Here is a 21,258-nt window from a genome sequence, read left to right as displayed (position 1 = left end):
CTCGTAGCTGCAGGGCTATCCTGGTGTTATCTTAGTCCTTTGAGGGAAAACTGTCCCTTGAGAGACATGAGCTGAGAGCAGAAACCCAGTGGATACTCAGCACTGTAGTTGCAAAAAGAACTCCTAATGATGCAGATTGTACCTGTACTAATTGCAGTGTGTTTTAGTATCAAAGTATGTATTATCTGTTACGGCACCTAGTACGTTATTTGTATTAAGTAGCTATCTAAGCAACATGGAAATAGCTTGCCTTATTTGAGACATTTTTTTCCTTTGACAGAATAATTTACTGAATCAGTTTTTCTACTTACAGGTCAGGAAAAACCCTCAGAGCAAGAGACGAGTGAAATAAAACACCCTGAGACAATAAACAGATACGGAAGTTTAAATTCCCTGGAGTCAACATCATCATCAGGAATAGGCAGCTACAGCACACAGATGTCTGGCACTGATAATCCAGAACAATTTGAAGTCCTAAAGCAGCAAAAAGAAATAATAGAACAAGGGATAGAATTGTGAGTGTCCGATGTTAAGGAGAAATGTTATCGAATATCCCTCTGCCAGTACTGGGCCACCCTTATCCTGGGTTTCTTTACATTTTTGGATTATTTTTAGTCCCTTCTTATTAACATCCTTCTGAGAATAAAATGGAGCACAGCTCTCCTGGATCTAAGACATCTAGTGACTCGAAACAGACCCTTGTAATGTGCATTCATTTTGCACTATACTTTATGTGTTGTTGGCAAACATCATCTGTGCCATTTTGCGCTGTTTATTTAGCTCAGTTATAAAATCTTGCATTATATTCCCTAAGCAGATGATAACTCACACTTAAAGTATGGAACTTCTGCTAGTGTTGCTCCTCTGTAGGGTTTATATTTTCTCCACTTCAGTTACAAATGTGCTACTCTTGTTATTGATTTATCATTATTGATTGAATTGTTCTATGTCAGTAAGGTGATAACCTCCTTTTCAAACTCGGGTTCTCTCCCAGACCCTGACCTTGTGAAATCAGTTTCCTAGTGAGTTGTGTGCCGTCATCCTGCTCCTGGACTTTCTCCTGTCTGAATCACCTTCCTTCCTCTTACTGCCCCTCTCTTCTTTCAGAGAGATGCTGTGAGGAAAACTGAACTTGCTGGCCTTTCTCCATGAATCTAGATCCATGAATCTAAACTGTTAAAAAAAATTCTCTTATATGTTTACTTGACTTGCTAATTCTGTAAAGCATTTCTTCCTCAGTCTTAAGCAGTGGTTGATGGTGCCCTTTTTCACTGATAATGTAAAAGAAAAAAAGTTGATAAAGTGTACACGTATTCATTGTCGTAAAATTATAAAATCTCAAAAATAGCCTCAGGAAATAGCCATCAATACTTCATTTATTCTAGCTGTTCAGTCAGTATTTATCAAAGTCCCATCTGTTCCAGACATTATGCAGAGTGCTGGGGAAACCTCATGAGTGAAACAGCCCTTGTTTTGGGGGTCTCAACGTCTAGTATGTGCAAACAGATACTCATTTTGAAATTCTGCTGGTCACTCAGCAAACTACATGTTTGGTACTTGGGACTGTGTGCCAAGAACCATGAAGGTACTGGTCCTTATATTCAAGATTACAGTCTAAGTATGGGCAAAATATATTTTTTAATGGTACTGTGTGAAGTCCATAATGGAGTGTTGTACAGAGTGCTGCCAAGGTAGGACCGCTCAATTCGAAGTACTTAGGAGTGAGAGGGAGTCCTCCCAGGGCCCAGAGCAGACGTCCCCCGGCCTCCACTTCTCCTCTGCCACTCCAGTTCCTCCAGTGCCACGCGGCCTGCTTTCTGCTTCACACTTCCGTGCGAATGCTGTGCTCCCAGGATGCTCTTCCGGGACTGTTCGTTTCCGGACACCATTCTGTCCTTCTGTCCCACCTCCTGACCACGCCATCGCAGTCTTGTTATGGGCTCTTCATCCTGGGCATACATCTCAGCATTTCCAGGGTCTGTCCCTCAGCTCTTTTCTTTGTAGTTTCTAGATGATCATGTGCTTTCTCTGACTTCAGCTACTATATGGTAACATCTCACAGTTCCCAAGTGTTTTTGTTTTTTTTGTTTTCTTTTTTTTTTTTTGCGGTACGCGGGCCTCTCACTGCTGTGGCCTCTCCCGTTGTGGAGCACAGGCTCCAGACGCGCAGGCTCAGCGGCCATGGCTCACGGGCCCAGCCGCTCCGTGGCATGTGGGATCTTCCCGGACTGGGGCACGAACCCGTGTCCCCTGCATTGGCAGGCAGACTCCATCCACTGCGCCACCAGGGAAGCCCCCCCAAGTGTTATTTTTAACACAAAAACTCCAGTGAACTCCAGACGCATCTGTAATTGCCTGTTGCACATCTCCCCGGACATTGCATAGCTTCTCACACTCAGCATGTCCACAACCAAATTCATCAGTCTCCATAATCGACTCCCCAGTACAACCCAAAACAAAAGACAAACAGAAAACCCTATTGTTTCTGTATTTCCCATTCAGGCTAGTAACCCCAGCACGCTACTAAGTTTATGAGCCAGAATCCCGGGATTTACCTTAGATTTCCTCATTAGATCTAATTTGTCACTAAATCCAGCTGATCCTACTTCCTGAATATCTCTGCAATTTATTCTCTTTGTCTCCCAGTTGTTAGCTCAAGTCAAACCGTCACCATTTGGTGCCTTGACTAGTATACTCTTTTAATTGGCTTGCCTCTCTTTGGTCTTATTTATTCTCTAGTCTTTTCTTACACTTAGCTGGAGTAATCTTTCTTGAATGAAAGTCTACTTCTGTTTCTCCCCTCTCTTCCTCTTAGAGGATAAAGCCACAGCTTCTTGTAATAGCATATAATACCCGTCATGATTTAAATCTGCTGGACTCTAAACTAGATCACCTGCCGCTTCTTTATTTCACCTCATTTTTCCAACAATACAGAGCTACTTATTATAATATGATGCTGCTTTATGCCCTCCTGTATTAGTATGACCTCTCTGTCTGGGATGTTTTTTCTGACTGTTTATAAAAGATGTAATCATTCTTAAAAGCTCCGTTCCACAGTCACCTTCCCAGGAAGTAGATCATGATCATCTCTGTTAATTAGACATTTCCTCTGCTGTGCTGTGTTCTCACTTTGTGGATACATTATTTGTTGCATTTTGACTATTACATATTTTTAATATATATATTAAATATGTGTTTATCTCGGGGAAAAATGCTTGACTTTAATTTATGTATGTGGCAGCGGTTTAATTAGGACTTGACGGGAATCATTAGGAGGACAGAGCAGGGAAGGACATTTCAGACAAAGAGAATGGCATGTGCAGCAGCACAGAGGAAAGGGAGAACCTTTGAGGACTATTACTATTCAGCGTGGCAGGGGCGGGGGTGGACGAGTAGAAGTAGGAGGTGAGACGAGAGCATCGAGTTGGATCCAGATTACAGGGGCCTCATTCTCTGTGTAAAGGAGGTTTTGTCTTGTTTTTGGCGTTGGCATACTGTTGAAGGATTTTAAGCAGAGGAACAGCAGCATTAGATTCTGTTTTGGAAAGATGACTTTGCCAGCAGCCTGAAGGATGGATTGTAATGTGAGCAAAACAAGAGACAGGGAGACCAGTTAAGAACGCCTGCAATACCCAGGTGACGGTGATGAGGTACCAAACTAATTATTGGAACAATAAAAGTAGAAAGTAAATGATTTGGAAAGAAAGAGGTGACATTTGAATTGGATCTTCAAGCATGGAGGAGAATTCCCCAGTGAGTGAAGCAGGCAAAGGGCACATAGAGGAAATAGACGCTGCAAATCCTTTATGTTTAGGGAATGGGAAAGGGCTATGTGGGAGTAAATGAGAGAGAAATGAACTATATATTTTTTTATTTTAACTTTTTATTTTATAGTGGAATATAGCCAATTAACAATGTTGTGAGAGTTTCAGGTGCACAGCAGAGCGACTCAGGCATGCATATACATGTATCCATTCCCCCCAGACTCCCCTCCCATCCAGGCTGCCACATAACACTGAGCAGTGTTCCCTGTGCTATACAGTAGGTCCTTGTTGGTTGTCCTTTTTAAATATAGCCGTGTGTACATATCAGTCCCAAACTCCCTAACTATCCCTTCCCTCCACCCTTCCCCCCACCCAGGGTAACCATAAGTTCATTCTCTAAGTCTATGAGTCCGTTCCTGTTTTGTAAATACGTTCAAGAAATGAGCCATATTGAGAAAGGCTTTGTGTGTCAGTCCAATCAGTGTGGGTATATAAATTTTTTTTTCCATAAAGGAAATGATGCCATCAGGTTGTGGTTAAAACAGTCACCAAAATTCAAGTTCTGTATTTTAAAAGCAGGAAACTTAGAAATAATTAGTGGGTATAAGGAGAATGAGCCAAGCTTACTTGAGCACTAAGGAGAACATATTTATTAAAGTATGAGCTATCTCAGAGTTCATCTGCTACATGGCAGTACCTCACATAATCTGTGAAATGATCCATATCAGTGATAAAGGTTGCCTTCCATTTGAGATCCTTTTCAAAGAAAACTTTGCATAGTATATTATTTTTTGTACATTTTGTACAATAATGATGCATTGATTATTTTAAGTAAAATTCTGTTTTCTAAGTGCTACAAAGTTAATTCACTGTAGTTTTAGATCTTTTCAGGGAATACAAATGGTTTTCTATTTCTAATGCTCCTTTTAACTTTAACATCATCTAGATTTACTAAGAAACCAAAGAGAGGAATACAGTACCTCCAAGAGCAAGGGATGCTTGGCACTACACCGGAAGATATTGCCCAGTTCTTACATCAGGAGGAAAGATTAGACTCTGTAAGAACTCCACGTTATTTCATTCTGACTTTTTCTGTAAAATTATTGTTTAAGTTAATAATATTGTAATAATATTATAATATTATTGCCCCTTTAAGGTGCCCTCCTAAGTATGTAAAAATAAGCTAGCTATTCTTAATTTTGCTTTTTTATTCTCTATACTCAAAAGAATATCTTGATTTTTTTTTAAATAAATACATTTAGTATGTTTAACTTTTAACTTCACGTTTGAAATAGTTAATTAACCCTGTGGTTAAAGCCTGTGGATCTTATGGATTTTTTTCTGCTTTTTAAAAAATTGGCTGTGTAGGAGATGTAAGTCTATTAGGATATCAATTTCTGTCTTTTGTTCTTTAGACTCAAGTGGGTGAATTCCTGGGAGATAATGATAAATTTAACAAAGAAGTCATGTATGCATATGTGGACCAACATGACTTTTCAGGAAAGGATTTTGTTTCAGCCCTTCGTATGTTTCTGGAAGGATTCCGTCTTCCAGGGGAAGCTCAGAAAATTGATCGATTGATGGAAAAATTTGCTGCAAGATACTTAGAATGCAACCAAGGGTAAGCAGGATTCAGATTCAAGTACTTATTGGTTGCTGACTATATCCAAGACCCTCTTCCGGCGAGTATCAGGTGATTCATAATCCCCTGCCCCAGGAAACTTAGATTATATACGATCTGGAAGTGATGAGACAATTCCATAAAAATTATTATATGAGATAGAACATAAATCCTGAAAGAGAAAACTAAAAGTGACACGGGGTTTGAGGTGAGTTATTTAAATGCTAACTGTAAACAGTAAAAGTTTATAACACGAAACATTTATTTTTGCAGACAAACCCTTTTTGCTAGTGCAGATACTGCGTATGTTCTGGCTTATTCAATTATCATGCTCACCACAGATCTTCACAGTCCACAGGTATGTCTTCTTCCAAGCCAGTTTTACAATAAATAGTACAAATTAAATAAATTGTTTTGAATTCAGTAAGTAATAGTTGAAATTTTAGTCTTAATTTAGTTAAACCATTCACCAAATTGGGGTATTTAATTTGGTGTAGTGTACATTTTACAAATGCAGTTTCTGGTAGTAATTCTAATTAGACTTTTAGATATTCGTAAAATCTGTATTTGTCTTTCTCATGATTGACAGCTGTATAAAACTTCAGATAAATTTTAATCTAAGAATGTGCTTATAGCTCTTCTGCCTGTGTTTATTACAACATGGAAAAACATCATATAAACCATCTTTTGTTTGTTTTAACATTTCAAACTTAAATAACAGAGCATTTAGTATAGTGGGTCCTTCATGTGCTTGTCACCCATCTTCCACAGCTCCCAACTTATGGCCAGTCTTGTTCTATATATATCCCTTTTCTCCCCCAGGTCATTTTGGAGCAAATCTCATGTATCATATCATTTCATCTGTATTTATTTCAGTATATATATCTGAAAGAGAAATACTGTATTTAAACATAACCACAGTACCATTACACCTAAAAATTAACCATAATTTTAAAATACCAGATATCCAGGAAGCGTTTAAATTTCATTTGCTTCATTAAATTGTAATTCCTTTACTTTAAATATTAAGGAACTGTCACTTGATTTCTGATATTCAGTAACAAAAACATTATTTTTAAAGTTTTAGGTATTTTATGCATAGTTTCCAAAAACTTGAGGAAAATTATCTTTATAAATAAACCTATTTGTAAGAATTTCTTAATACTTCTTAGGGATAGGCTTCTAATGATAGGTATTACTCTTATGATGAGAAATAAACTATATACTTATTACTAATCTGAGATGTCTTGGAAAAACTGTAAGGTTTAAGACAGCTTATGAGTTTAAAAATTATAGAGTTTTAAGCAGCTTGTGAGTTCCTGTGAAGCTAAGTGGACTGTTAGAAAATTGAACCCATAATTAGGACCCTCTATGATTTATGATACAGGGCTATATGAACTATAACAAATTATGTCATTTTTAAAGAACACGGGTAACTTTAAAGGAATTCCTTAAAACTAATTCTCCTCATTCCTAGTTGTTTTCAGAGTTAAAATATAGGTTAATTTAACAAGTCATTTATGTTCCTTTTTCACCTAGAATATTTCTAGTAAACTACCATTTATAGATAGTGTGAGACAATTTTTTTTTAATTTTTGAAATACATTTAGAGCATGTTTAACTTTTTTGTTTATTAATCTTCGTCAGTAGTAACGATTGGCTTTAAGTGATTTAAGCACTAAAACTTAATTAGGCACAGCTTAATTTAAGAACATGAGAGTAAAAGTCAAGAGTAAAATGTTCTGTAAAAGATAATCAGGAGAAGAAAAGTAGGATTATGTTTTACACTACTTCCAGAATCCCACTGTGACAGAAGTCTTCTGTTTGAGCAGTGTATTTTCATTTTGTGTATCTGCAATTAATGCAGTCTCTTCTCCAACGTGCTTGGAGCTCCTACCCCTACCTCCCAGCCCAGATCCACAAATATACTTTGCTGCTACTTCAGATTTTCTTCCAGGGCTTGTCTTTGTCTCTCATTGACACGATGCTAAAACATTATACCATGTTCAAAATTTCCGGTGATGTTACTCTTCTTTTAGCCTCTTATTGGCAGCACTTGGGTGGTCTTTTATATGTTGGTATCCCTGGGTCATTGCTTTTTTAGTATTCATCAGAACTTCAGGTGAAATGGCTTTCTTTTAATGTTTTTTAAGTGCCATGACTCAAGGTAAGTTTTCAAAGTTTTAGTATGTTAGAGCTTTTTTCCCTTGAGTAATAATAAATTACATTTGGAAACTTTTATGGTAATATTTTTTACTTTTTTGTAGGAGAAGTGCTCCTCTCACGCTTTCTGACGTACTGGAAAGATCTGTTTGCAGAGTAGTCAGAACTAAATAAATGTTTGTATCCCAGTTATATCCTCTGGACATTCTGGTTTCTCTATAGTTATTTTTGCAAACTTCTGATGACTTACTTGATTGTCATTCTATGTACCTTCTTGTAAATTTACAGGACACTTATCTTTAGAGGTGCCTTAAATTCTTCATGGAAAGTGGTAGGAATATATTTAATTAAGTAAATGTATCTTCAGAGACATCATATGACCTACAGGTTTTACCCATCTGGGTTTTCAGGGATATAAAGCACAAACACTTTGTCTGTGCTAGTTCCCAAGTTTGGCGACAGGGCTACCATGTTATGTACTACAGATTTGTACTCCAAAGACTTATCAGGGTGTGCAGTAGGATGTTCCTGTTCAGCATACTCTTAAACAAGACAAGATGTTCCAAGGATACTTTGCCCAGATCACCTAATATTCAGTGGCCATGATGAGTCAGTGAGATTGCTCTCTGATTTTAAATAAATTTCAGCTCTTGTTATTCTTGCATCCACTGTTACATAAAATCAGTTTTTAAATCATTAGCAAACACATTTATGTTCTTCTGAACTAAGATTTGAACCTTTTTGGTAACATAAGTGTCTAATAATTGTCATGGTCCTTTTTTAAAGACTCTGACTAGAGCTCTTAAACCTTGGGCAAAAACAAAGAATTTCATTATTCAGTCTCCCTGTTTTCTTATTACAGATTACTCACGTGCTCCTCAGAGCAAGGTGAATTAGCATATTGTCAGGATGGGTCTTTCCTACATTGTCCTTATTTTCTGTGACTTCCTTTTTTCATTTTGATGTCTGCTTTGTTGAGTATTTTCCACTTTCTACTCCTCAAAGTGTTTGTAAATTCTCTCATATGAGTATTTTCCTGTTAATTTTTAGGAATAATAATGTTTTTTTTCATTTCTAGGTTAAAAATAAAATGACAAAGGAACAGTACATTAAGATGAATAGAGGTATCAATGACAGTAAAGATCTTCCTGAAGAGTATCTATCAGCCATCTATGATGAAATAGCTGGAAAAAAGATATCAATGAAAGAAACAAAAGAACTAACAATCCCTACAAAATCAAGTAAACAAAGTAAGTGTCCAAATCAACTGAATTCTGATTGTTTCGGAGGAAAAATATGGATTCTTGAAAAGTGTTTTACTTAGAGTAGATCAAGTATTATTCTACTGAAAAGTATTATAATATACAGTTTGCTGATCTGATTGTGTTTTTTCCCGTATCCTGAAGAAAGATAGCACTGACCGGTGATAAATGGAAAGTGCTAGCGCTACATAATATGCATGGATTAGTGTGCATTTAACACACACTTGTCCATTTAGCAGTTGATCTCAGCACGTGTTTGGAGATCAGAGAGATGGGCGAGGCAACCCCAATAGTCAGATTTCCGCTCTCATTCCTTCTTACTGCCTCCTTGTCACCTGCAGCGACTTATTTCCATTGGTTCACCTATCATTACACATAAACAGAAGCTGGAAGTAGGGGTGATTCAAGGAGATGGGGAAGGTTAGGGTCATGGGGGAGCTCGGGGGGCGTTGGAACTCACTACTTCAGATGCACCACAAGTCACAGCGCCGTGGCATTCCCAAATCTGACCAGCGTCAGGAGCTGGCAGGGGGCCTAGCTCCAGTCTCCACGTGCTGTGCATGTAGATGGTGGTGTAAATTAGAGCAAAAAGCTGCCTGCAGGAATGAGGTGAGGGTAGTGGCTCAGTCATATAATATGGAAAGAGAACTCCTGCCTTTCTGAGCAGCTTCCACTTGGAAGTGGATTCTCAAGCTTCATCTAAAAGAACAGATTGCAGTGGCACAATTCTATCAACAGGAGAGAATCAAAAAGGCCTGTGTGATACGTGTATTTCTAGAAGTTGATGAATTATCAGATGAGAGTCGGAGGCTATGGAGATAATGTTAGAAGGAATAGTGGAGTATAAATGGCCTTATCTTTTGGGGAATATAGGGAATGATTCTAAGGAATTGTAGTAAGTTCTCCCTCATTTTATAGAAGAGGGAACAAGTGCAGAGAGGTTAGGAAACTTAGAATCATAGAATCTGTGAGCTGAGTGCAATGTAAAAACTTTCATTAATTCTCTAGACCTAAAACCCAAGGAGTGGCAAAGCCACACCTTGAACTCGGCATCCTCGGCTCTTGCTGCAGTCCAGCACCAATCAGCAGTTTACTTGGTAGTGTTATTTGCTTCTACTGAAGAAATTAAGTATATTGATCAAGGCTTCATTTTCACACCTAAGTAGATGCCAATTATCTGATTTCACTTTCTTCCTCACACCCGTGTAGTAACATCTTCATATCCCTCATTCTCTGGCCTCTTCTCCATGTGGTGGTAGGAAATCACTGAGCAGTGGGGTATGGGAAGGAGCTGGTGGTGTGCTGAAGTTCTGAAATCACCCCAAGTGTTAGGGCCAGTGTTTTCTTATCAGCTCAGGAGATCATTCAAGCCTGTGTCATGGGAGGATACCATTGCCTTTTACCTCTCTTCTCTTCTAGCCCATGTTTGGGCTGTTTCCCTAGTACTTTCATTGTGACAGATTTGTACCTACTCTTTTCCATTTTCATAGGTTTTCCATGTATCCCTGCCTCCTAGTTCAGGATATTTTTTTCCTTCATTTTTGAAATTCATATAACATAAAATTAACCATTTTGAAGTGAACAATTAGTGGTATTTAGTACATTCACAGTGTTGTGTAACCGCCACCTCTGTATAGTTCCAAAACATTTCATCACCCCAAAATAAAACCACGTATCCTTTAAGGAGTTTTTCCATGTTCCCTACCTTTCCTCAGCCCCTGGCTGTCACCAGTCTGCTTTCTGCTTCTATGGATTTACCTACTCTGGATATTTCATCTAAATGGAATCATACATCATGTGACCTTCCGTGTCTGGCTTCTTAGGACTATTTTGAATTAGTATTCATTGGTAGTGCTTATTATTTTATACTGAAACATCAAAATAGCATTCTTAAAGGCTTTATATTTTAAACGCTAATAGTGTTTGTTGTTTCAGATGTAGCCAGTGAAAAACAAAGAAGACTTCTGTATAACTTAGAAATGGAACAGATGGCCAAGACAGCTAAAGCACTCATGGAGGCCGTGAGCCATGTTCAAGCACCTTTCACAAGTGCGACACATTTGGAGCACGTGAGACCTATGTTTAAGGTAAGAGTTACTAATAACTTTTGCTTGCAGTATATATATTTATATATACTGCTGTTCAGCATATTCTTTTTTTTTTAATTATTTATTTATTTATTTTTTGGCTGCATTGGGTCCTCATTGCTGTGCACAGGCTTTCTCTAGTTGCAGCGAGTGGGGGCTACTCTTCGTTGTGGTGTACAGGCTTCTTATTGCGGTGGGTTCTCTTGTTGCGGAGCACGGGCTTCAGTAGTTGCAGCACGCGGGCTCAGTAGTTGTGGCTCACGGGTTCTAGAGTGCAGACTCAGTAGTTGTGGCGCACGGGTTCTAGAGTGCAGACTCAGTAGTTGTGGCGCACGGGCTTAGTTGCTCCGTGGCATGTGGGATCTTCCCGGATCAGGGCTCAAACCCGTGTCCCCTGCATGGGCAGGTGGATTCTTAACCACCGTGCCACCAGGGAAGTCCTGTTCAGCATATCCTTAAGTTAAGGAAATACAGTGATATAGCCCATTAGTATACACCCAGAAGTGAAAGCCATATTATTTAGGAGATTGCAAATATAAAATTTTTCTTGAAGAGAATGAGAAAAGGTATGCATGATTAGCAATTAATAGGCGTGTGATCTTAAGAACAGAAAGATTTTTGGAGAATTAAGCCTTGGCCTGGTTTCCTCTGAGTTCTATTTAGAGCTTTGGAGTTCCCTGAAATCTCAACGTGATCTTGAGCCTCCTGCTCTCTTTCAATGCTCTGGCCCAGGAACTAAGCCGAGGGTTCTGAGTATTCCTGGGGCCCAGAAAGTAGAGTCAGGAACAAAAGGGAGCTTTCTTATGTTTATAGATCTAGTAAGAATGATTCTTACTGCTTCTTTAAAATTCAATTTCCCATTCAGTCTTCATTTTCCTATTCTTTTTTTCTATCCTTTCTTCAAATTCCGGAAGGAGTAAGCAGTGCATCATAAGGATTGTAGGGAAGTGGAGGGGAGTCTAGTCAAGTTTGAGAAGGAAAAATGGGTTAAGTACATTTCTGTCTGTGACACGGTGTGGTTAGATGGTCTGTGGAGGTTGAAGATTATAATTCGAGTTCTCATTCATAACTGCATATGTGTATGGGTAGTAAAAGATGATTACAAGGTTTCAGTTCTAAAATTATACAGTTCTACCCCTACTTCAAGGACTGTGTGATAGTGATCTTTCTAAAAGTCGATGGAGAGGTACAGGACGCGAGCGGGGATGCCAGGGAGATAACGTTAGAAGGAACAGTGGAGTATAACTGGCCTTCCTTTTGGCGTAATGTAGAAAGTGATGTCAAAATATAAGATATACTTTCTCTTTATTATGAAATAAATTACAAAGCAGATTTTTGTTTTGTTTTGAATAATCTTATACCTTTATTTTGTTTTTCTTTTCAAATGTTTTTGGTAGACGGGAGGTGGAGGATGAAAAAAACAAAAAGAATAAGGAACCAGCCATAATTGCACCACTCAGAAAAAATTTCTGTTAATATGTTTACATACTACTTTTTATCTTAAACAGTTGTGATCCTACTAGGTATAGAATTTTGTATCTTGCTGTTTCTCACATAAGTATTTCCCCATATCATTAAAAATTCTTCATAAATAGCTTTTAATGATGTATTCTCTGGATTAGTTATCCTTTATTTAAACTAATCCTCTAAGCTAGAATTAAGAACCTTTCCTCTCACTGCCATTTCTACTGTCATTACCGTCTCCAGTTACCTTCATTTCTCACTCTTGTCGCCGTAACATCCTCCTGACTGGTGTCCTTATGTCTACTTCTGTGCTTCTCTTATCCACTTACAGAGGCCAGAATGTTTAAAATACAAAATGAACTGTCACCTTCTTCCTTAAAGCCATTCACTGACTTTGCAACTGTGACGAAACCTAACACATGCCAAGGGTCTGTAGACCGTGTGTGGTTTAGCTCCACCTGCCTTCAGCCTCGTCGCTCGAGTTCTTGTCTCTTACTGTGCTGCAGTCACACTGGTATTCTTTCCGTTTCTAGAAGGTCCTAAGTTATTTTCTCTTCCGAGCATTCATACAGGCTGTGTCCTTTGTCTAGGATGCTTTTTCCTTCTTTGCCTGAGTAGTTTCTACTTTATTTTTTTTTTTTTTTTTTTTTTTTTTTTTTCTTTTTGCGGTATGCGGGCCTCTCACTCTTGTGGCCTCTCCCGTTGCGGAGCGCAGGCTCCGGACGCGCAGGCCCAGCGGCCATGGCTCACGGGCCCAGCCGCTCCGCGGCATATGGGATCCTCCCAGACCGGGGCACGAACCCGCATCCCCTGCATCGGCAGGCGGACTCTCAACCACTGCGCCACCAGGGAGGCCCTCTACTTTAAATGTTACTTTCTCAGAGAGTTCTTCCCTGGCGCCTCTAATCTAGATTAGGTCCCTTTTCATAACGTGCTATACTCTTCCTTCATTGTATTTATAACAGTATGTATTTATACCTTTATTTATTTTAAAACTGAATGTCTATTTCTTTACTAGACTTTAAGCTCCATGAGGCAAGGGACTACATCTGTTCTGTTGACTTCTCCCAATGTCTAGCACAATTCCTGGCTTGTAGTTAGTGCTCAGTAAATAAGCATTGGCTGAGTAAAGGAATAAAGGAGAGATTCCTAGAATGTGATATAATATTAAGGGATGAAAACCTTATTAAGAACCTTTTTACATATTGCCAGATTGTTTTCTATAGAGATTTATACATTTGAGGGGACAATTTCACTCTCCTCTGGATGTTATTTAGGTACAATTTGATAAGACAAGTCATTGTCTTTAATTTGCAGTGGGGTTAAACCTTTTGTCACAGGCTTAAGAACCTTATACTTCTCCTTGTATAAAATATTACAGAGGTTTCCAAATAGATGTGCTGTTTCTTCACTTATAATAGGATGTGTAATTTATTACTTTAATGTGGTGCTTTGTATTTTAAAGGTACTGCACTTCCTGTGCTTCCCACAGCATCTCTCTGTAGTGTCAGTCCAGGTATTAAAGGGGAAGAAATGAGGTTCAGAAAAAAAGAGGTTAAATAAGCACCAAGGCTACGACTGGAAGTCAGGTGCTGTGGCTTATGCTCCTCTGTTGAGGAATTACACCTGTACTTCTAAACTTTCTGACATCGTAAGCAAAGCTTTGGGCGATTCTGTTTTTCTTAATAGTGCTAAACTTTTTTTAGATCTTTAAAAAATTCCAGTTGTCTTTTCTGTACCACACTGGTATAAACATTTTTCATCTGTATGGCTATACGGATATATAGTTTTGCTTCATTTTGACCTATTAAAAGCAGCGAATACTCTTGTATCAGACATTTCAAAGTTATACACACACATGCACACACCAGTATATACACATATGATTTGATATGAGGATTTTCAGTAGTCAGAGGTAGCTCTCTTTTTTTGTTTATTTTACATTACAATTTCACAAGGTATTCAGTTCTGTTAAAATTTAGTGTTTGTTGGCTTTCATAGTCTGTAATCAAGATGTATTTTATTGAACTGTATTTTAAAATATTGTCCAACTAGGAACCAGAGATATCACTCATGTTTCAAAGTAAAATATTTGACTACCAAAAAAAAAAAAATAAAGCTAAATGATGTCCACAGAGCAGGCTTAAAGAAAAGAGAGTAATGTAACTGTTACAAGTGGAAAATGGTTAAAAGGATTTTCTTGGAAATAAAATTAGTCCATGAAATATTGCAAGAGACACAGCTTACAGAGGGAGAGGAGTTCTGAAGTCAGGGGTAAAATTAATATAATTTATGAGTATTGACTGTTCCCATTTTTCATTAATGTAAATAATTTATAGATGCTGTGCTTAAAATATGCCTAGTGTCCTCTCCCAAATTTATAATTCTGTTCTCCCGCTTATTTAAACCCAGGCAGCATTATATAGTTTCTCCTGTGTCTAAGAAAGCTTTCCAAGTAACTATGCCAAGAAACTCATTGCTTTTTTTTTTCCAGAACTTCCTCAAGTTGCCTGAAATCTGAGAAATGTTAATGTAGTACTATCATAAAGTTTAATTATCACTTGATGTTTGTGATGTATTTCAAATTTTTAATTTTTCTAGTTGGCTTGGACCCCTTTTCTGGCTGCGTTCAGTGTGGGTCTACAAGACTGTGATGATACTGAAGTAGCCTCTCTTTGCCTGGAAGGTATAAGATGTGCAATCAGAATTGCATGCATTTTCAGCATTCAGGTAACAAAGAATTTTGCCTTTGTAGCCAGTCTGGAAAACGTAAATTACTTTTGTCATTACTACAGTTTAAGTTATTTCTTGTGTTGAAATTATTAAAAATGAATTTCAAGTTTATAATGGAGTTTAAATGAGTCTTGATGTTTACGTTTCCAAGAAGCTGTGACGGAACAGGGTAGTTGTTTATTGATGTGTCTAAAATTAGTCATAATAACTTTGGTTTGCAGTTTTTTTCTCTGTAGAATATTAGCTATGTAATAAGCTTCCAAGAGTTTGAATTCCTGTATTGCAATTTGAATATCTTATCTGTGTTGCATGTTTTTATTTATTGAATCATATATTTTTCACATTATATATATATATATATATATATATATTACTTTATAACTTTACCTATCCTAAGAACAAGTTATCTTTAAGAGACCCAAGTATCTAGAAAATAATTTTTATGAAGACAGTCCCTTCTAGTAATTTATATGCTTTGTCTGATAATAAATTTTAGCCAATGCTTGCCTGCTTTCTTTTTAAAAACCATTTCACATTTAATTATGAATGTTATAGCTTAAAAAGCAGTCTAACTGTAGAGAAAAAATGAACAAATTTATAAATCAGGTTTCTGCTAGTTAACACAGTCACTTGAAACATAAATGCTCAATGAATTTTTACTATATATATGAATTACTGTCACTAAAATCTTGTCTTGATTTGACACCTCCATTGCCTTTCAGTTTTAGAAATTCATCCTTTTCTGCTTCATTCATCTTAAAATTTAAAAAACTACAGTTTGAGGTATTATATGTATGTCATGACTTAGTTAAAAACTTACTAAACAAGTAAACAGTTTGTCAGTAGGGAACTAGGGATTACCCTGTTGTGTTTACAACCATGTAAGTTTGCTTTTTCTCTTTTTCATAGCTGGAAAGAGATGCATATGTCCAGGCGCTAGCAAGATTTACCTTACTTACAGTGAGTTCTGGGATTACTGAAATGAAACAGAAGAACATTGACACAATTAAAACACTTATCACAGTGGCTCATACAGATGGAAATTATCTAGGAAATTCATGGCATGAGGTATAAGCACTTCCTTTATTTTCAGCTTTGCAATCTGGTTTATAAAATGAGTTCATGCTAAACAGTGTATCACTGACATGCTTAAGTGTTTGGGGAGAAAATTAGTTTAGTACATTCAGGGTAAGTACATTTAGCTTTTTATAATGATTTATAATGTAGCCTATGTTTAAATCGTGACTGAGTACATTTAAATATTTTTGCGAACATTTGTAACATGGAATTTAAATTTTTTCCTTTTTGTAATTAAGATTCTGAAGTGCATCAGTCAGTTGGAGCTTGCACAACTTATAGGAACTGGAGTGAAACCTCGGTACATTTCTGGAACAGTGCGAGGCAGAGAAGGATCTCTTACTGGAACAAAAGATCAGGCTCCTGATGAATTTGTGGGTCTAGGGCTAGGTGAGAATTTTTTGAATTATTTTTATGAAGTATCAAAATTTATTTTTAACTTGCTCAATATAAGTAGCTTTGTTGTAGCAATAAAACAGAATTAGAGGGATAGGATAAAATGCCCTTTGACTAACCTTATGAGGGGAAAGCAAGGTGACATTGTAAGTCTTTTTTGCCTGGTCTAGTTTCCAATATTAAGTGACCATTAGTCATAATCTCACAGTTGGGAGTGGGAGAAAGGTACAGTTTAAAATTACCAGCTTTTACCTAAAAAAGAATGAAATATTGCCATTTGCAGCAACATGAGTGGACTGAGAATATTATATTTAGTGAAGTAAGTCAGACAGAGAAGGACAAATATTATATGATATCACTTACATGTGGAATCTAAAAGATAATACAAATGAGTCTGTATGCAAAACAGAAACAGACTCACAGACATAGAAAACAAATTTATATTTACCAAAGGGAATAGGGAGGGGGGAAGGGAAAAATTAGGAATATGGGATTAACAGATACAAACTACTGTACATAAAATAGATAAGCAACAGGGATTCACTGCATAGTGCAAGGAACTATATTTAATATTTGTAATAACCTGTAATGGAAAATAACCTGAAAATATATATATATTTTAAAAATTACCAGCTTTTAAGACTAAGCAGATAACATTTATGAGTGAAGGCTTAAGATGATAAATAGTTGGGGCAACTGGAGAAAGCATTCACGTTCATATTTTTTTAAAGGTGCTGTGCAGACATAACCAAACTCATGCCAGTGTGGAAACTTTCCCATGGTTCCCCATGAGCTCAGTATAGCCAGGACCTTCCGGATTTAACCCAGTAGGAAAAAAAGGAAGGTATTAACAAAAATGGGTACACAGGAACCAAAGACAATACATTTTTAGTCATAAATGGAAAGAGTTCCACCAGGGAAGAAGCCAAGTTTAGACTGTCTTTCACTTTGAATACCATACTTCTGGGTTTGACTTCTTCCATATTTCTTCTTTACTGTGTGCAAGTTACTTTAATTCTCTGAGCTTCAGGTTCCTCTTTTGCGAAGTAATGGTAATATCTACTTACAGAGTTGTCAGGATTAAATAAAAATATATATAAGTGGACTTAGTACAGTGGCTGGTATAATAATTGTTTCTGGATTATTCTTTATCCATCCTCCCTACCTCACTTCCAACCGAGAAATCTAGAGACATGACTTAAAGAGAACAAGACGGAATAAACCTGAGATCTAAGAATATTTACCATTTACCTTTTTTAAAAAAATAATGTTATTTATTCTTGGCTGCGTTGGGTCTTCGTTGCTGCGCATGGGCTTTCTCTAGTTGCGGCGAGCGAAGGCTACTCTTTGTTGCCATGTGCGGGCTTCTCATTGCAGTGGCTTCTCTTGGTGCGGAGCATGGACTTTAGGTGCACGGGCTTTAGTAATTGCAGCTTGCAGGCTCAGTAGTTGTGGTATGCGGGCCCCAGGGCACACAGGCTTCAGTAGTTGTGGTGCGGGCTCCAGAGCACAGCCTCAGTAGTTGTGGCACACGGGCTTAGTTGCTCCAGGGCATGTGGGATCTTCCCGCACCAGGGATCGAACCTGTGTCTTCTCCATTGGCAGGCGGATTCTTAACCACTGCACCACTGGGGAAGTCCCACCCTTTACCTTTTGAGGCTTTGTACTGTAACATTGTATTTCTGGACATTTCTATCTTTTTATGATTTAGTGATTTCTCTGTTGTTGCTTGCAATAAAAATTCTTAGGAAATTTAGAAGAATTTCAGGCTTGAAAAACAATCCATAGAGAAGGAAGTAAAGACGAGGACCATGTTGTGGCTTCAGGTTGGACTGGAACAGTTAGTTCCCAGTGGTAATCCGGCTGTGGCAGCCAGCAGTGCAGCCTGTACCTCACTTGTATCTTAGATTCTGTGATTCTGGGAGGTGCAAGTATAGACCCGATAACTTGGTGAGCCAGCTGCAGGATTTAGAACTGCCTGAGCACCTGCGTGGTTGGTTACGTATGTAACCTGGAAGTAACCTGGAAGTCTGACTCAGACATTAGAACTATAATTGTTCCAGCAGACAGAATGAGATACAAATGAAAAATATTTACAGGCAAGTGAAGTGAATGTGCATTGATTGATTCAGCAGCTTTTGAAAGCTGCTTTTTTTTTTCCCAATAAGGCCTAGGGTGTGGAGGAAAGCCCAACCAAAGATAGTTGAGGTTGCCAGGGCTCAGTTGTGGCAAGTAACAGAAGTAGGTTACACTAAAGATAATATACCAGTGGAATATTTTATCTTCTATCAGTGTTAGTAAAACAAGAGAAATAATAACTGCTGATAATGCTTAGTGGTATACTTGAAAATGAATTAAAATTAATTTGATCACTGTGCTGCTGTGCTACTTAGGTTGCAAGGAGATGAGATGAGCTGTCTTCTCCCTTCAGGAAAAGGGAATTTATATTAAAATATACACTTGGAATCTGGAAATGAGTTAAAAATTCCAAGCCACTCAAGCGACCAGCCATACTCTTCCACCTCTCTCATGCTTTATATAGGCTTCCTCTTGTGTCGTCCACTTCTCTTTTCAGCCTGCTGCGTTCTCCACTCACTGCAAAGTGATCAGGTCTCTCAGGTTTTAATCTGTGTCCTAGAGGGAGCCACTCTGTTGACGCGGCCCCTGTTGGGCAGAGCCCTCCCTTCAGCTTATCTCAGTGGTTAGTTCCCAGCTCGCCCAGTGTGGCAGATGTCCACCCTTCCAGCTGTGCCCTGTCACCTACTCAGACAGATGCTTTCTTCAGGACGCTGTGGTCAGAACTGCAGCTAGAAGAGGACGTGGTACAGATGACTGAGCTGGTCTAGTCTGTACAGAATGTGTTGTTTAAAGACTAACTCAATGCCCTCCTTTATTAACAGCACCCATACTCCACATATTCATGTAACCAGGTTAATAGGGCTGAGTGTGTGTTTATCTGACTTTCTTACTGCTGTGATACACATCTGCACTTTCACTTCTTGGAAACATGAAGCTTTTAGTTATTAAGAATACAGAGCATGGGACTTCTCTGGTGGCGCAGTGGTTAAGAATCTGCCTGCCAGTGCAGGGGACATGGGTTCGAGCCCTGGCCCGGGAAGATGCCACGTGCCGTGGAGCATCTAAGCCCGTGCGCCACAACTACTGAGCCTGTGCTCTGGAGCCCGCGAGCCACAACTACTGAGCCCACGTGCCACAACTACTGAAGCCTGTGCGCCTAGAGCCCATGCTCCGCAACAAGAGAAGCCACTGCAGTGAGAAGCCCGCGCACTGCAACAAAGAGTAGCCCCTGTTCGCCACAACTAGAGAAAGCCCGGGCGTAGCAACGAAGACGCAACACAGCCAAAAATAAATAAATAAATTTATTTTTTAAAAAAAGAAAGAAAAGAATACATAGCATATGATTATTAGGTTTGAATTATATGCATACTGTTCTTCTATGGTATATATTAAAGTTTAAAAATTCAATTGCTTAATCATATAAATCTTACATGAATATCACAGCACCTACATCTTTGTTCTTAGTTAACCTAAATATTTGTGCTTTTGAATAATTTCTTTGGTAAAACTGAAATTATTAGCCTGTTACTTACACTGTTATACAGATGTTTGAAAGATTTTTTAAAATAAATTTATTTATTTTATTTTATTTTTATTTCTGGCTGTGTCGGGTCCCTGCCGCTGCATGCGGGCTCTCCCTAGCTGCGGTGAGCGGGGGCTACTCTTCGTTGCGGTGCGTGGGCTTCCCATTGCAGTGGCCTCTCCCTCTGCAGAGCACAGACTCCAGGTGTATGGGCCTCAGCAGTTGCGGCTCGCAGGCTCCAGAGCACAGGCTCAGCAGCTGCGGTACACGGGCCCAGCCGCTCCGCGGCATGTGGGATCCCCCCGGACCAGGGCTCACTCCCGTGTCCCCTGCATTGGCAGGTGGACTCCCAACCACTGCGCCACCAGAGAAGCCCTGAAAGATTTTACATATTTATGAAATTGGTTCTTGGATTGTTAGGCATTTTAAATATTCTTTAAGTAGGTTTATTATTAATGATTACAAATTATTATATCAATATTTAAATATAAAAGGTATAGAAATCTCTATAGGAAGGACATTCATTTGACACACAAAGGAAGTTATGTGGTGACTGGCATTATTTTTTCTCACAGATTCTTCTTCATTAAGTTCCTGTAATGTGCTACATACCTCAGGTGTGGCTTGACACTATTTCCCTACCACCCCAGTTGTCACTTACTTCAGGCTTTCATCCTTGTTCACTTGTGTTATGGAAATAGACTCTTAATTTGTCTCCATGGCTCCAGTAGCTCTGCCTGTTTCACTGTGTTCTGCAGATATTACTAGAATTATTTTTCAGAAAATAGGTTGGATCATGTCAGTCTTCTAAAAGTTCTGATGGTTCCCTGTTTTCAAAAGTAGTGCATTAAACGTGACAGTCAAGGTTCTTAACATTCTATTTCTAGTCTGTCTTTCCAGCTTCATCTCCTACTGCTCATTTTTCTCTCCTTCTTTGTCCTCTGCCAGAATCATCCTCCATTATGGCTTCACCCAAGTGTGTTGAAACATGACCTGCACGTGCATGCTTCCATTACTGTATATATGCTGCTCCTTCTTCCTGAATTGCTTTTTCTCCTTTCTTTCCCATATGATCATCCTTTTAGGCCTA

General features: G+C 38.4%; 1 protein-coding gene across 2 annotated transcripts in view; it reads left to right on the top strand.

Annotated features, from left to right (window-relative positions):
• The window catches only part of ARFGEF1 (ARF guanine nucleotide exchange factor 1), a 133,565-nt gene that overhangs the window by 80,917 nt on the left and 31,390 nt on the right, over nt 1–21,258 (top strand). For both annotated transcript variants that reach the window (XM_081258320.1, XM_081258321.1), the window contains exons 14-22: nt 314–515; nt 4,711–4,822; nt 5,180–5,385; nt 5,659–5,743; nt 8,627–8,798; nt 10,746–10,897; nt 14,963–15,091; nt 16,004–16,162; nt 16,411–16,561. In XM_081258320.1, coding sequence (XP_081114446.1) covers nt 314–515; nt 4,711–4,822; nt 5,180–5,385; nt 5,659–5,743; nt 8,627–8,798; nt 10,746–10,897; nt 14,963–15,091; nt 16,004–16,162; nt 16,411–16,561 — 1,368 coding nt within the window. The remainder of the gene's footprint in view (nt 1–313; nt 516–4,710; nt 4,823–5,179; nt 5,386–5,658; nt 5,744–8,626; nt 8,799–10,745; nt 10,898–14,962; nt 15,092–16,003; nt 16,163–16,410; nt 16,562–21,258) is intronic.

The sequence above is a fragment of the Mesoplodon bidens genome (genome assembly GCF_964165515.1).
Source record: "Mesoplodon bidens genome assembly, chromosome: 16".
Classification (NCBI taxonomy): Eukaryota; Metazoa; Chordata; class Mammalia; order Artiodactyla; family Ziphiidae; genus Mesoplodon; species Mesoplodon bidens.
Note: the sequence above shows the minus strand (reverse complement) of the source record. Positions and strands in the feature narration are given on the sequence as shown.